This window comes from Ursus maritimus, unplaced genomic scaffold (assembly GCF_017311325.1).
Source record: "Ursus maritimus isolate PB19 unplaced genomic scaffold, ASM1731132v1 scaffold_15, whole genome shotgun sequence".
Taxonomy (NCBI): domain Eukaryota; kingdom Metazoa; phylum Chordata; class Mammalia; order Carnivora; family Ursidae; genus Ursus; species Ursus maritimus.
Window position 1 is genome coordinate 32,105,628 of NW_024423897.1, and position 15,329 is coordinate 32,120,956.

General features: G+C 39.7%; 1 protein-coding gene across 1 annotated transcript in view; it reads right to left on the reverse strand.

Annotated features, from left to right (window-relative positions):
• Window positions 1-13,991, reverse strand: part of C7 (complement C7) — a 52,636-nt gene extending 38,645 nt beyond the window's left edge. The window contains exons 1-6 of the mRNA XM_008692593.2: window positions 13,903-13,991; window positions 9,717-9,772; window positions 7,734-7,809; window positions 3,985-4,126; window positions 1,717-1,864; window positions 217-355 (exon numbers count right to left, since the gene is read on the reverse strand). Coding sequence (XP_008690815.2) covers window positions 217-355; window positions 1,717-1,864; window positions 3,985-4,126; window positions 7,734-7,809; window positions 9,717-9,772; window positions 13,903-13,908 — 567 coding nt within the window. The 5' untranslated portion in view covers window positions 13,909-13,991. The remainder of the gene's footprint in view (window positions 1-216; window positions 356-1,716; window positions 1,865-3,984; window positions 4,127-7,733; window positions 7,810-9,716; window positions 9,773-13,902) is intronic.
• Window positions 13,992-15,329: the final 1,338 nt, after the last annotated feature.

Here is a 15,329-nt window from a genome sequence, read left to right on the forward strand (position 1 = left end):
CTTAAATGAGACAAATTAAAAGTATCATAGCCCTGTACCCCAGAGTTAAAGAATATGTATCGCTTTTAAGCCCATATAAAACATTTGTAAGAACTGACCAAATATTAAGCCACAAATAAATTCTCAACAAATACCAAAAAATCAATATCATATAAGTAAGGATCTCTGGCAATAATTCACAGATTAAAAATAAATTAAATCAATGAAATTAAGTACCTGGAATGTATAGGAAAGGATATTTCCACTCAGTCTATAGAAATCTTTTCCATCCCCACTAAACACTTTTCTGCATTGACCACCAAAACTTTTAGTGTTGATGACTCTCTTCCTAAACTGGCCGGTGAGTTCATTGTAACTGTTTTTAAAAAAGGGGGGGGGGGGAGGAAAGAAGGAAGAAAAGATGATTAAAAACCAGAAACAGCACTTGCTGAAAAAGGAATTCTAGAAAAACTTGAAATGTATTATAGTTAAGCATCTCTTCGAGAGATCTCAAATAAAGAGAACAGTATCCTAACACAGAGCATACATTATCCAACCTCCCCTGGGGGGATAATAGCTAAAACTAATAGCTGGGACATCCTTTCAACCCAAGAACGTGTTTGGGAAACACACAATCCTTTTGTATCTATGGCAACAGCTGGTTTTGAGTTGAATCTACAGATAAAACCAATACAATTAAGATTACTCTTGAGGAGAGGGAACTTTTTTTTTTTTAAGATTTAATTTATTTGACAGAAAGAAAGAGAGAGAACACAAACAGGGGCGGGGGTGGGGGGAGAGACTCTCCCGCTGAGCAGGGAGCCCAATGTGGGGCTCAATCCCAGGACCCTGGGATCATAACCTGAGCCGAAGGCAAATGCTTAACTGACTGAGCCACCCAGGTGCCCCGAGAGGGAACTTTCTACAATGAATTTCAACTAAATTGCCTCTTAGAATATTGAATGGTATACTCTTCAGAGTAATTTTACCATTTCTCTGTTAATGAATTTTAAAATATTATAGAAAAACCGCCTCTGACTATCACTCTAAAATAGACTATTTTAAAGCCTTGAAATCTCAACTTGGATCTTACCCTCAAAAGTTCTTCAGAATTCTTTTTGCAAAGACAAACACCGGGTTGTCCCAACTTCACTGGAAATTTTCCAAAGTTTCCAGCTGGTTTAGACAATTACTTTTCAAGCCTAAATATTCCAACACACCACTTTCTCTCTTCTTTCTCTGTTCTATTATCTCTTCATTCTCTTGAGTAGTTCCCCATCACTGTCACTGTACAAGTCCCCCCCCCTTCTACCTCTTTCCCATAAAGTGACCAACTATCCAGGTTTTCCAAGGTCTGAGGGGTTTCCCTGGATGTAGGATTTCTGGTGCTAAAAGCAGGATAGTCCAGGGACTGTTGGACACTCTACTTTTACCACATATATTTTCAGGTATACAGGAATGAATTAAAAGTGCTGGGGCATCTGGCTGTCTCAGTCGGGGGAGTGTGCGACTCTTGATCTCAGGGTTGTGAGTTTGAGCCCTACACTGGGGGTATAAATTACTTAAATAAATACAACTTCAAAAAAAGTTGTTTTAAATGTGTAGGGAGTTGGCAAAGGGCTCCAAGCCAAAGGCTTAGCTATTATGACTTGTTATTAGACTTACCAACCATAAAATAAAAACAAAATGAAAAACTACAACCCATCTATATGCACAGGAAGCTGCCCAGTACCTTACCCATTTCCAGTAAGTTCTATGTTGGGAGGAGGTTTATCAAGGTCGCAGGAAGGTCTGCTTTCTGAGTCCTCGCATCTGTCTTCATCAGCACTGTCCTCTTCACAGTCAGAATCCCCATTGCAAACCAAAGATTTGCTGATGCACTGGCCTGTACAAAGATAAGACCCCATAAAAAATAAAAGAGGGAAGAAGGGAAAAACTACCTGGGATCAAAATGGGTTTGCGTCTGAGGCACCTGGGTGGCTCAGTCCGTTGAGCTTAGACTCCCGGCTTCAGCTCAGGTTGTGATCTCAGGGTCATGAGTTTGAGCACCGTTCGGAGCTCTGTGCTCAGCAGGGAGTCTGCTTGAAGATTCTCTCCCTCTCCGTCTGCCCCTCCCCTCATTTGTGTTTGCTCTCTAAAATAAATTAATTAATTAAAAAAAAAAAAAAAAAGCTTTTGCCCCTGACCCCCAACACTGCACTAATATTCTACTGTGAATGTGAGATCAATCTCAAGGTGTCCAGGAAAGGACTGGTGATTATTTTAGCCCTTGTATTCTAACACACAAAATTGATTCTGACCTCAGCTGGAAGCAAAATTGAAAATAAAACCTGAATTCAGATTCCAGGCTCTCACCCAAAATCAAGCCGTTTGTCTGAATCTTCCCAAAATCAAAAGGTGCCAACCACTGGGAAAATAGATTGACATCCTGCCCTTCAACTTTCAGTTTATTTTTTTGTAAACACTAACCAAGATGCCAAATCCCTGCTTTTTTGGGTGATTTGATGTGTAAGCTTTTGAGAGCATGGAAACTGGGTCAAAAGGTTAAAACTCCACATGTCTTTAGCACCTACTCTGCGCAAGTCACTCTTCCAGATGTTAGGGTACAAATATAAATAAAAATGGTGTGCTGGGCTTTCCATATACTTTACAGTCTAGTAGGAAGGACTATGAAGACACAGACCATTACGACCCCACGATGTAATTGTTATGATAGTTGTACCTCCCAGGCACCGAGGAGGCACTGAAGGGTACCAGATGATCCAACCCTTGCCTACCTCCCCCGCATCGTCTCTGACCATTGTGCTACCTGCTTCCTATGTCCTCATCACACCTACATGAATAAAAGGCCAGGCTTCCTGCCATCTCCACTGACCTTGCACTTAAGTAGTTCTCTCAGCCTAGAAGGGTTTCTCTACCTTGTCACATACTTGTCCTTCAAAAATCAAATTAAATATTATCTCCTCTCAGACACCGTCCCTACACCACAGGCTAGAATACAAGTCCTTCGGTTATGTCCTCAGAGTATGCGTTGCACAGAACGGTTCTGATGGTATAGCGAGCACCCCACTGTGGGCTCACTCAATCCAATGCTATGAACATATGTTGAAAGTCTACTATGTACCAGCTACTTCAGATGCAAAAATTAAAGGAATATTATCCATATCCTCAAGGAGTTCACAAGAGAGATAACCAGGCCAACTCCAGATTACAGGTGGTACGATATACATAGGGAACACGGAGAAGTGATTTGTTAATTATCTCTATCAGTCGAGGAGTTAAGGAATGCTTCCTAGAAGAGGAGTCATCTGATCTGGGTTTTGAAAGGAAAACAGGAGTTTGACAGGTATTGTCGAAGAGCACTTCTAACACAGGGATTATTTATGTACTATGCTGCCCGTAAACTTTAATATTCATGAAGGAAGAGGCTATGTGTTTCATTTACATGTCCACACTTCTCACCACTATATCTGGAACATAGTAAGAATAATAAATATTTGCTAAAGGTTGTTGAATTAATCTGACTGCACAAATGCTACCTAAACAATAGGTCGAATAATATTCAGCACCCAAACTTGAAATTATGTTTCAATCACCCTGTGCATAGGAGTGACCTGTATTGCTTCCTGATGAGCTAATCGGAGCTTCTTTACCTGTAAACATAATAATAATTTGGGCAGTAACACTGTTTTTGCCCAATCTTGAGGTACCAGACTCACTCTGCATCTTCAGCAAAAACGCAATGTCGAGAGCTGTTTGGGTCTGGCAACAGCCATATTTCTTTTCAAAGAACCAAGAAGCATCTCCACCTTTATTACCAGATGAAATAGTGATATTACATTTGAAATAATGATAGCTGAATGTATAATTACTATGTCAATAAAATTAATTTTTAGGCCAATATAAATTCAGTAAAATTGAACAAATACCTATTGAGCAAGTTAATGAAATAGCATTTGAATTTACGCTCTACATGGAGTTTCCAAGCCTATGGAAAACAGATACCTGAGAAACACCTGAACCGCTCTCCACATCCCTCTTCCGTCGGACATCCTAGTGTAGGTTCACACGACTGTGTTTCAAATGCACTTCCAACACAAGGATGGCCCCCATATTGCCCGTAAACAGCAACTGACCGCCTGCGAGTCTAAACACAAAACAGGAAGTGCTTTCTGACATCTCCTTTCCTTTATCTGAGAAACAAAATCTGAGAGAAATTAATTCAATGAAGAAACAGTGTTCAAGAAATTGTTCTGGTGTGCAGATGTAAAACCTTCAAAATCAATAAACCCACTGACCCACTTGCCCTTGAGTCCAGTGACACTTGGATTACTATTTATGAAGCACTCCCAGCTATATATTTACTCTCAGGTTTGAGTGTAAAAAAAAAAGAAATCAGTGATTCTCTAAGAAAGTAACTTGAAAGAGTTAGCTGGGCAGACACATAAGCAAATCGGTTACAATACAGATGATTAATGTTTTTGCTCAAGCTGTGTGCCGGGAGCTGACTAGAAAGGTGAAATGAATTTTGACAGAGGGAGGGAAGGATCCTGGGAACCAGGGTTAAGGAGAAGTAACGTGAGAAAAGCCTTTGGAAAAGTGGTGGTAATTGATTTGAGCTGAATGTTAAGCCTTCTTCAGGAAGACAATCTAGAATCTAGAGAGCGTTATATGTCAATAAAGAAGTCAAATTTACAGCGCCGAAGCCTCGGGAGTGCAAAGATGAAGCTACCTCTGCAATGGAATTCTACTAGACAATCAAAATCATTGGCCTCTGAAAAGGGAAATATGTCAAAGGCAAATCCCTGCGAGAGAAAATGGGAAAAATAGAGGAAATCATCGAACCACTTGAGAAACAAATAATTCATCCTAAAATTCACCTAATCAATACGAAGACATGTATCTAATATTTAAACAAAAAGAGGTCCACAAAATCCTTTTCCTCCCCAACAGCAATCAGATGAGTCATGTAAGCCTCTTCCTGTATTCACCTTTTCCCTATTAAAAAAAAAACAAAAACAAAAACAAAATCTGACATTCCAGAGAATGTAAACCTTGAGCAAAGACCAACAGGGAAGACAGGATATACAAACTGATGTGGGGCCAGGAGTGGAATGAATTGTTGAGATGTTTTTGGTGCAAAAATGTGCTTTTATAGCACGGGGACAAGGGCCCATGGGCAGAAAGAGCTGCACTTTTGCTCTGTGAAGCTGCTGGTTACATACTTAATGCTCAAGGGGGAGGAGACGTGCAGGGAGTATCAGATCATAAATGTCTTTTTCGAATTTCTACTCATAAAACTACTTTTTCAGGATTTCTCTGGTGCTTATCTTTGGGCTCAATATTAACTCGCAGTGAGATGAACAGGCAGTCATGAGACCTCACATATTAGATCCTTATGGGAACTACACAGGCTGTAGGTCAGCCTTCTGGGCAAAATGTGAACACCTTTCTGCTTCTATCCCTCATCACAAACCAAGGTCAAATCTCCTCATCCATCCTGTTGAGTTAGAAGTGGGGATTCTTTCAGACAAAGGGTCACAGTGATGTCGCTTGCTCCGTGAGCCTGGGCCTGACACCGGCAGCTTCCATTGCGTCTACGCAGAGGAACCGCAGAGGAACAGGAGTGGGGAATGGAACTCAGTACAGTTCCTTGATAAGCTTTTAGTCTCTGTGTTTAATTGATGAAGACACCTCTCATATGTGTCTTATTAAGTTGTCCTTTTCTGAAGTTCCAAAGTACAGATTGTGTTGTTTGTCTAAAGAATAGTTCCCTCTCTCTGGATGTGAGCGTGACCTTGATGGCCGCCCACTGCAGTCTCATTCTCACCTGACAAATTCTGATCTTAGAACCCTATTTTCATTTTCACTTGTCTCTTTCTGGATGAAAATTTTGTCGTGATTATCTAGGGATGTAATCATTGCATGATGACCTTCATGCAAAGAAAAAAATCACTAATATGAAAAATACCTCCCATCTCTTTCTTTTTCGCCTTCTTTCTTGACTTGTTGTTAAATTAGAAAAATATTTTCTGTAGTTGGTGTTTGACGTTTGCCTTGTTATTCATGTACCCGTTTGCCTGTAATCAGAGTGGTCGTCTATTTGCCCAGAGCCAAATTCTGCATTTGTGTAACTTGTTTTGTAAATACCACTCATGTAGGTACTAAACGCTTGATGAAAATGATGATTATGATGATGCTTCAAAACAGAAATTATCTTCTGTAATACGGTTCTGTTATTTTAATAATTAAAAAGTGATTTTTAAATACACATTTTTATTCAAGCTGAACCACCTTTAAAATATTTTGCAAATATAGAATCATGTTGTATACCTGGAACTAATATAATGTCATGTGTTAATTATATTTCAATAAAAACATATTTAATCATTCGAATGTTTAGAACCTTCAAAACAAGCATTATATTTTTGGAATTTATCCTAAGAAAATTATCGGAACAGAGGACAGATTTCTATGTACAAAAATGTTCACTGAAGTTTTAGTTATAATAACAAAAATGTACATATCTTAAATCTCAAACAATAGAAAAGTGGATAAATAAGACTGGCATACTCATATAATGGATAATAATACAGCTGTTAAAATTCATGCTGGAAATATAATTTTAAAATAGTACAGGGGCACCTTGGAGGCTCAGTTGGTTAAGCACCCAGCTCTTGATCTCAGCTCAGGTGTTGATCTCACAGTCATGAGTTCAAGCCCCATGTTGGGCTCCATGCTGAGTGCGGAGCCTACTTGAAAAAAAAAAAAACAGCAGGATATAGGGGCACCTGGTTGGGTCAGTCGGTGGAGCACATGACTCCTGACCTTAGGGTCTTAAGTTCACACCCCACGTGTGGCATGGAGTTTACTTAAAAAAAATTTTTTTAACAAAAAAATATTTTTAATAGTGGAATATAAAACTATAAACAACTCTATTTTAAAAAATTATAAACACACAGAGAATATAAATTGAAAGAATAAATACCAAAATGATGGCATATTCATTTCTTTTAAATGGTGAAATGATAAATAGCATTTTCTTTATGTAGACTTTCCCATGTTTTCTCCAATGACTAGCTTATAATAAGGGGGAAAAACAGACAGTTTTAGAAGTACTCTATTATCTCCACGTCAAGTCCAACATTTTATTTGTATTACTTAGAAATTAAACTTTAAAAAATTTAAAAATGCAGGGGCTCCTGGCTGGCTCAGTCAGTAGAGCATGTGACTCTTCATCTCTGGGTTGTGGGTTCGAGGCCTACGTTGGGTGTAGACATTACTAAAAGTAAAATTTTTTTTTAAAAAGGTGCAAAATATTTCACTCTTCGTGGTCATTCACTCCTTACGTAAAACAAAGCAGCCTTTTTGTACTTGTTAGTGGTTGTTTTAAATAAGAAGAAAAGTTGAGCCCAGTAAGTATGAAACAGATTTTGAACTGCATACTAACTTCATTTCATGCTCTTCTATTTCTCTAATAGAGTTAGTGAATTGCTTTATCCTATGTATAGTTCTAGGCTCAAATGTAAGATTTAGAAAAGTCCTACAAGAAAAATAAGAATGCAGAAATTGCTTTATTACATTATTAATTATTAAAGCTATACTTTACTCCCTCTAAAATTACTTATTATATTAGGAAATGCAAAAAATAACATGTCAAAAGCTAACGTCATTTTTCCATACGTCAGCTATTTTGATATAAACAATATATACAATAAATAAACAATAAACACAAAGTTTTTGTATGGTCCTACCTGAGTCTTGGTACAGCCATTGCATTCTGACCATGAGGCATAGGAATCCCACTGGCAATTGACTGGAGAGGAGGCTCTGTCAAATTGTAATAAATCAGGTAGAAAGATAAAGAGGGGGGAACACAAAGTATAGTCAAAAATAGTAAAAAAAAAAATTGCTTCACAATCTTTTAAGAGGCACCAAAAGCAACCCAAGATATATAAAAATATATGTGGAAGGGACCAACTTTCCTAGAGATTAACGTTTATTAAGCATCTATAATGTACCAGACACTTTGTAGACACAACAAGAGAGAGGTCACTGATTATGGATAGAGAAGAGGACAAAGAGGCAGATGTATAAACAAATAATCATAATACGATCATACAAACATGATCCATACTACAATATATCCCATTTGATCAATTTCATAACAGAAATGTGTACAGTATAATGTGGAAATATAGATAAGGGAGCATTCCCTTTGGGGAGGGTAAGTGAGAACATATAGGAGGAAGGTATTCTGGCCTTTGAAAGGATTCTGAATAATGAATTGAAGAGTTATGCAGAAACTCTTCATTACAAGACAAAAAGCTCTAAAAAGACCCTAGGAGAAGTGAGAAACTAAAAATTGGCCAAAACTAAAGAGACAGAAATTTATTTTTAGATGTTCCTCCTGTTCATTGAGGCTCAAGAAGGGTCACTTTGAGCTTAAGCAACTCCACTCCACTAAAATACATAAAAAATGGAGAGTTAGTTCTCATGTGATGCTTAACTCCAGCTTGGTCGAGAAGATCATAGGGCTTAGTCCTAAGAGAGGCCTCGCCCAAAAGCACATTTTACAAGGGGTAGAGGAACTCAGACTCCTGCTTTCTGGGTTTCAAGCACATTCCTAGCCTTGGAGACACCTGGAGTCAAGATGATTTGTGCTCATCTTAAGCCTATGAGGTGACCCTGAAAGAAAGGTGTCCCCTCTGTAGTGTGTGTGCCTCACATGCTTTTATGGAACCAACCTTGCTAATCTGTCATCTTGACATGGCCCCCATGATCCAAAGGCCTCCATGTTCATGACCCTTAAAAATTGAAACTTGCCATTTTTCTATGTTGCGTCCCAGGGACAAGCAGAGGCTTTCCCCAAACACCAAGGCTGAGGAAGGGAAGCTAGCTTGGCCTACTCTCCTCCGCGCTCCCACAGTAGGGCGTGCGGGCCTCTCCCATAGACCTTGGCACATCCATATTGAAATCGACTATTTCAAGATCTGAATCCCCCAGTGGACTCTCAGTACCGCGTTGGTCCTCTTTGTGTTCCCATCACTAGCACAGCTCCTGATATATATTCTGGTAGCCCGATAAAGTGAACTGACCTGGTCCTATCCCATCAACTGACAGTGAGAGCAAAACAAGGCCATGGGTAAATGAGGTTGGCTTTTTTCCAGGTCTCAAGAGTCAATAAACCTAATTTCTTAAAAAACAAAACAAACAAACAAAAATAACTCTCAACCAGATGGGAGCTACTCTTGCAGTGAGGCGTAGCATAACGTATAGACTTGTCAAATCACTATGTTGTATTCCTTAAACTAATGTAACATTTCAGTTAAGGAAAGAAAGAAAAAAAAACTTCTCAACCTTTAAAATCCAAAGAATGCTTTGCAATGACTACATTTAAAGATCAAATTCTGCTCTAAGTTGTGTCAATTCTAAGGTTGGTGCAATTCCCTGAATTATAGGTAAAATCACGATACTGGGACAAGAAGAAAAACTTGAGGTATCTTTAGTCTTCAGGTTTCTTCCTTACAGGGAAAAAAATAAAGTAAAATAAGAATAAGAATAAAACAAGCTTTTGCTCTCATTGCCTTTTCTCAAAATGTGGAAAGATAAAGTATTGAATGGACAAAGATGTTCAGACTGCAATGTAAAAATCAGGCCATGTACTAAAGAATTCCTAAAAATAGAAGAAAACAATTTTTAATGATTTCCAACACAATCCCCAAAAAAATTCTCACCTTGAAAAAACTTGGAACTCTCCTGTAAATCCCACCAAGATGAATAAAGCTATTACCTGGGGATGGGGAATAAAGCATTACTTTAGTTTGCATTTCTTTAATGATTTGAAAGTGAATACATTTGTACAAGTCAAGATTTGTGAGTTGGGAATATAAAAAAGGAAAGAACCATGGACCAGGCTCAATGACTCTGCTTGTCCTTTTAATTTCCATTCTAAATAAAAGTTTAATACAGTTCTGTTGAGCTCACCTCCTACTATTCATTTCTGTAAAGACAACTAGGGGCTGGGGAATGTCGTGGCCAAACAAACAGAAAATTTAACTCATTAGAGCATTTCTTTAGGGATCTTTTGATTCCTTTCTCCACTCTCCTTCACTCTAACTTCAACACTCATAAGGACACCCAGACAGGAGGAAGCCTAGAAGAAAGACCAGCCAAGAATAAGGAGTTAGAGGGGAAATAAGCTTCGTAAATGAAGAGTCAACCAAAGTTGAAGCACAGCCCGCCACAGGGCCGGTCATGCTCACCGTGACCCCTAGTTCTGAGGCTGGCGCAGGTTTAAAACACCTCCCAGGCCTTCTGTAATCATCTTCACGTAATAGCACCAACCTAAATATTGAAGATCTGGCAGGTCACAAAATTGTATGTAAAATGGGGTTACGTTTTGTTTGAAAAATCAAACATGTATTAAAAACAAATCTAGAAAGAAATATAATAAAGACTAAGGATCTATTTCTGGTATGAAATTTTAAGTGATTTCAATTATCTTATTTTTACTTTTATGGAAAAATACTTCGACTATTGAAGGTGTCCTTGAATATAATTCAAATCTTCACTGGAGACCCTCTGAGAGTATCAAATGTATTCAATTCATAACCCACTCTAAAAGTCCTTAAAACCATCTTATCCCGCATTTTAACAGGCCTAGATTCTTTCTCTTCTCCCTGACCTCCACAAAACGTTTTTTCTCTCTGTGTAGTTGTGGAGTGGTTTCCCAACATTTTTTCCAGACTCTTCCACTTCCCTTCCTAGATCACCTACGTCTTATTAGGTATCTTCCTTTCAGTTGTAAAATCCTAGTTGCCTACTTCTGCCTTTTATTGTTCTACAAAGCTTATTATTCTGATTAGCACGAGGAAAACCCTAGGAGCTGTGGGCATCCCAGAACTGAGTGAACAATGGTGGGCCAAGCTGTGAATACTTTTCTGACTTTTCAACGAGTAGATAAAGTGCATAACCTAAAGCAACACCCTTTAAAGGGTTTTCTTTTTTTAAAAAACTACAAGGTTTTCTTATTTTCCTTTTTTCAATAATGTCTTTACTCGGTGCTACGTTAACTCATTTTTCCTCCCTCTGGGAAAGCCTGTCTTATAACTTTTTTAGTCACTCCCAGGCACTAACAAAGAGTCACGTTTTCAGAAAACAAAAATTCTGAAACAATCTAAATAGTCAAATTTCAATTCAGTATCCAATTTTAAATTTCTCTCCTACTCCCTGGTCCCGGAGGCTCCTAGCAGGGGTAGGGTGGTGTCTGCCTCAGAATTCCTTCTCCTCGTTCTTCTGCTTTCCTTCCCCACCTCTCCAAGCTGCCTCTGTCTTCTTCAAAGTCACAGCAGCAGGAAGGAGAGGGGCAAGAGCCAAAAAGGGTCTTGTTGACTGATGCAGCTGAGTCCAAGAAGGTAAACCAGGATGTTTGAATGCCAGTTCTTTATCTCCTGCTGTGCTTGTGTGGTTCCTTGGATGGCCCCTCACTGGAGATCTACAACGACTGCCCTCTGGCACAAATGATTCACCTCTTTGTTCATCATTCTTGACTCTCACCAGGCCTCCTGGGAGTCCTTTTCCATACAGGTGTTCCCTGTTGGGGCTGCTTCATCCTGCGGCCTGTTCCTCAGGCAGAATCCCTGACAACCCAAGGCTGGCTCCTTTCAAGGTCCACACTGGGTCCATGGGAGACCTGCACACACCCTCACGCTGTCCAACTCTGAATGTCCGGGATGTAACCAATACTGCCGTGTTGATTTACTCTGCTAAAGGCCAGCCAGTGAAGCAGCCTGTGCCTTTAGATTTTCCCAGACATGACTAGAGTATCATTCCCTGATGTGGAAATGTTGGGGTTCAGAGCAAACGGTCAAGAAAGAATTCTTGAGATGTCTTCAGGGCAAAAAGGTGGTTTTATTAAAGCATGGGGACAAGACCCATGGGCAGAAGGAGCTGTGCTGGGGGTGTGACAGGTGACTGATTATATACTTTCAAGTTGGGAAAGGGATAGGGATATGTAATGTATCTAAGGAATTTTGGAAGTAAGGTTTCCAGGACCTTGAGGGGGCTAGCTATTGTTAGGAAAAGGTCATTTATTACTGTTTAATAATACCTTAGTCTGAGACCCTTCAGATGCATATCAGTGGGAGGACGATTTCTAACATATATATTTTGGGGGTGCGGGGGGAGTAGAGATAAAGGAAGTTCCCAAAGGAATTTTTATATGTTAAAATAGACTTACAGGATCCTGGGGGGTTGGGATAATGTTAAGCTAGGATTGCCCTTTGTCCTTGGCAAAGCGTCAACACTGAGGCAGCTGAGCTCCCAGAGGAAGGTCACCTTACCTGTTTCAAGGACTTGTCAGTGATTTGTAGGCAGTAAGGAGATTAAATTTTTTCTTTTGCCTTTGTTTCCCATATCATTCCCTACATCCCCCATCCTCTAAGGGGCATGATCTGGCATACTCGAGGATGCAGATAGTCAAACGGTCACCAGACAGACTTAGAGCTACCTTTTTTTTTTTTTTTTTTTTGAGAGAAAGAGAGAGAGCATGTGAGCTGGGGGAGGGCCAGAGAGAGGGACAAGCACACTCCGCCCTAAGCATGGAGCCCGATGAAGGCTCGATCCCAGGCCCTGAGATTATGACCTGAGCCAAAATCAAGACTTGGCTGCTTAACCAACTGAGCCACCCAGGTGCCCCTGAGCTGCCCTTTTTGTAATATTGCATTGCCTGTCCAGCATCTCACTCTAAAATGTGAGGATACTGAACACTTATTGTTCTTGGCCTTCGACTCTCAGCCAAAACAGACATCATGAAAAAATTCATTCTTAACATTCTATTGCATGTGTTTTAAAAGAATTTCAACCAAGTTTTAGGGAATACACTTTTTTGTCATCAGGACTGCCTTTGCCAACACCTTCCCCATATACGTACTCCTTATTATAACCTATGAAGATCTGCTTATTACAAGGCAGTTTGTTCATGAGCGATACAAGCTGAATCTATTAACCAAGAGATTCCTTGAAATTTGCTAGCTGGGTCCCTGAAAATGAAGTAGGTATCATTTCCCGCCTTCAAGAAGAGTATTTTTTTTTAAGATTTTATTTTAGTTATTTGATGGAGAGAGCGCGCACAGCAGGGGGAGTGGGAGAAGGAGAAGCAGGCTCCTCACGCAACGCAGGGCTTGATCCCAGCACCCTGGGATTATGACCTGAGTCCAAGGCAGACTCTTAACCAACTGAGTCACCCAGGTGGCCCCCAAAAGAGTCTTAACAAATGGACAAGATAGAATGATCACAAATTAATGATAAATGATGCAAAAATAAGTTCAAGTTGCCGTCTTTGTTCCTATCTTTGGTTGAACTGTAATTTTTCTAACATTTGGCTACGTTGCACTGGACCAACACGTGTACTTGCTAAACTTTTAATTGCATTCCATCCATCTGTATCTTCCACTCTCACATTCATGACCCTTTCTTTCATCCAGGATTCCAAATTCTAGAATTCCAAGTCTCCAAACTCCCTTCTATAAAGCTCTTAGATGCGTCAAATCATGGGGTTTCATGGCATGGCCCCAAATCAAACAAATAAACAAGCAAAATACACTGGAAGGAATTTTTCCCTAAGAAATAACAATGGTACTGTTGTGTTTCTTAATGGCTTTCTCAGGACTTTCATAAACATTGTGTCCAATCTCTGATTCCCAGACCTCTGAACCAGTAATTTTACTGCAAAACAAGAAAAGGGAATTCACTTTGTTTGAATTGTTAAATATATTTAAATAAGGATTTTTTTAAAAGTTACCCCCACATCTTTCTCTTTCCTATTATCCCATGTCTTCTCCTCATTTGAGTCATTTTGGTTAAGCCTCACTCCTTTTTGAGATTCCTTCGTTTACAAAAGTAATGAAATTATTATCTTACCTTCATGTTTGGGAAGAAAGGAAGAAAATTTCCACTGAGTGCCCGGTGAATTTTCAACAGCAGGAAGAGACCAGCAGCCGGCTCCCTCCCTGCCTCTCCCTGCTGGGGATTAACTTGGCACTCATAAATAGAGCAAGTGGTTCCGAGACTTAGCTCCAACCCCAACCAGATTCTCTGGGGACACGAAGAGCCTGCCCCTCTATTTGGTCCATGTCTTGAAGCCAGATGCGTCTTATCAATTTGCACAGGCCTTAGCGATAGCCAGCTGGAACTGTTTGGAAGTACAGTTCTAAGAAAACATCTGTAAATCAAGAAAGGCAGCAAATGTTCTCAGTTCGATGTTTAAGTGATTTTCAACCAAAGGAGACTCTGTGTAAGGCAAGGGATAAGCCTCCTTCCTATTTCAATCTTCTAAACTAAGCGGATGTTTTCATGATTCTCTTAAAGGGTGTTGTACGTCAGACTTTGAGATTAAACACTGTGAGAAAAAAAAGATCTAAATGCAGTTCTGTCACTCAGAATATAAATGGAACATTCTGGGGTGGAATTTCCACCCCTCCCCCCACACAAAAAAAGGAAAACAAAACAAAACAACAAATACACACACACACACACACACACACACACACACACATATGGCCTAACACAATCTTACGTCCATCTCCTCATGCTTGACTTTCACAGAATGGTCAAAAACAGCATGTTTTGCAAACATATTGAGGAGCATTCACCAATTTTCCCAAGTTCTTCCCCTAATCCTCTGATGTGGAGATCGCTGTTGGGAAGTTCCTACCCTGGTCATCATCCTCTGTCCATTGTCTCCTCTTCTGTTATTGTCTTGGCTAATTCTGCCAGATCCTCGTTCCCCACAGGTTTGCATTGATTCTAGCAGTTCTCAACATCACTTTCATAGTTGGCAGGAACGTTGCATTTTGGGGGCAAGGTTTCAGATTTTCTATGGAAGCTGAGCTATGGTTTGATTCACATGGTTTGGCCAAATATTCTGACACTTGCTGCTAGGGCATTAATAGGAGAGACATAAATGTTAATTGGGAAAGGATTTTTGAGTTGAGAGTAATTTCATAACTAAACATTCCATTATTGAATATTTTCTAGTTTTAATGCTGTATTTCTTTCTTTATCCAAAGAACTTGAATAATAGAGACCAACCCCTACCTCCCCTCATAAATTAATGGGCCTCCAGAGACAAATCTCCCACATCTTCTATTAAAACCATTAGCGATTGGTGTGGAAGAAATTTTGCCACAGAGAAAATGACCCTTAATTCCTGAAAGATTTTTTGTTGTTGTTCAACTCCAGTTGCATGATTTCCAAATGTTATGGACTACTCTTAAGTACTCATTGCGCGGGAGGCTGCCTGGCTCAGTCAGTGGAGCATGTAAGTCTTGATCTCGGGGTTTTGAGTT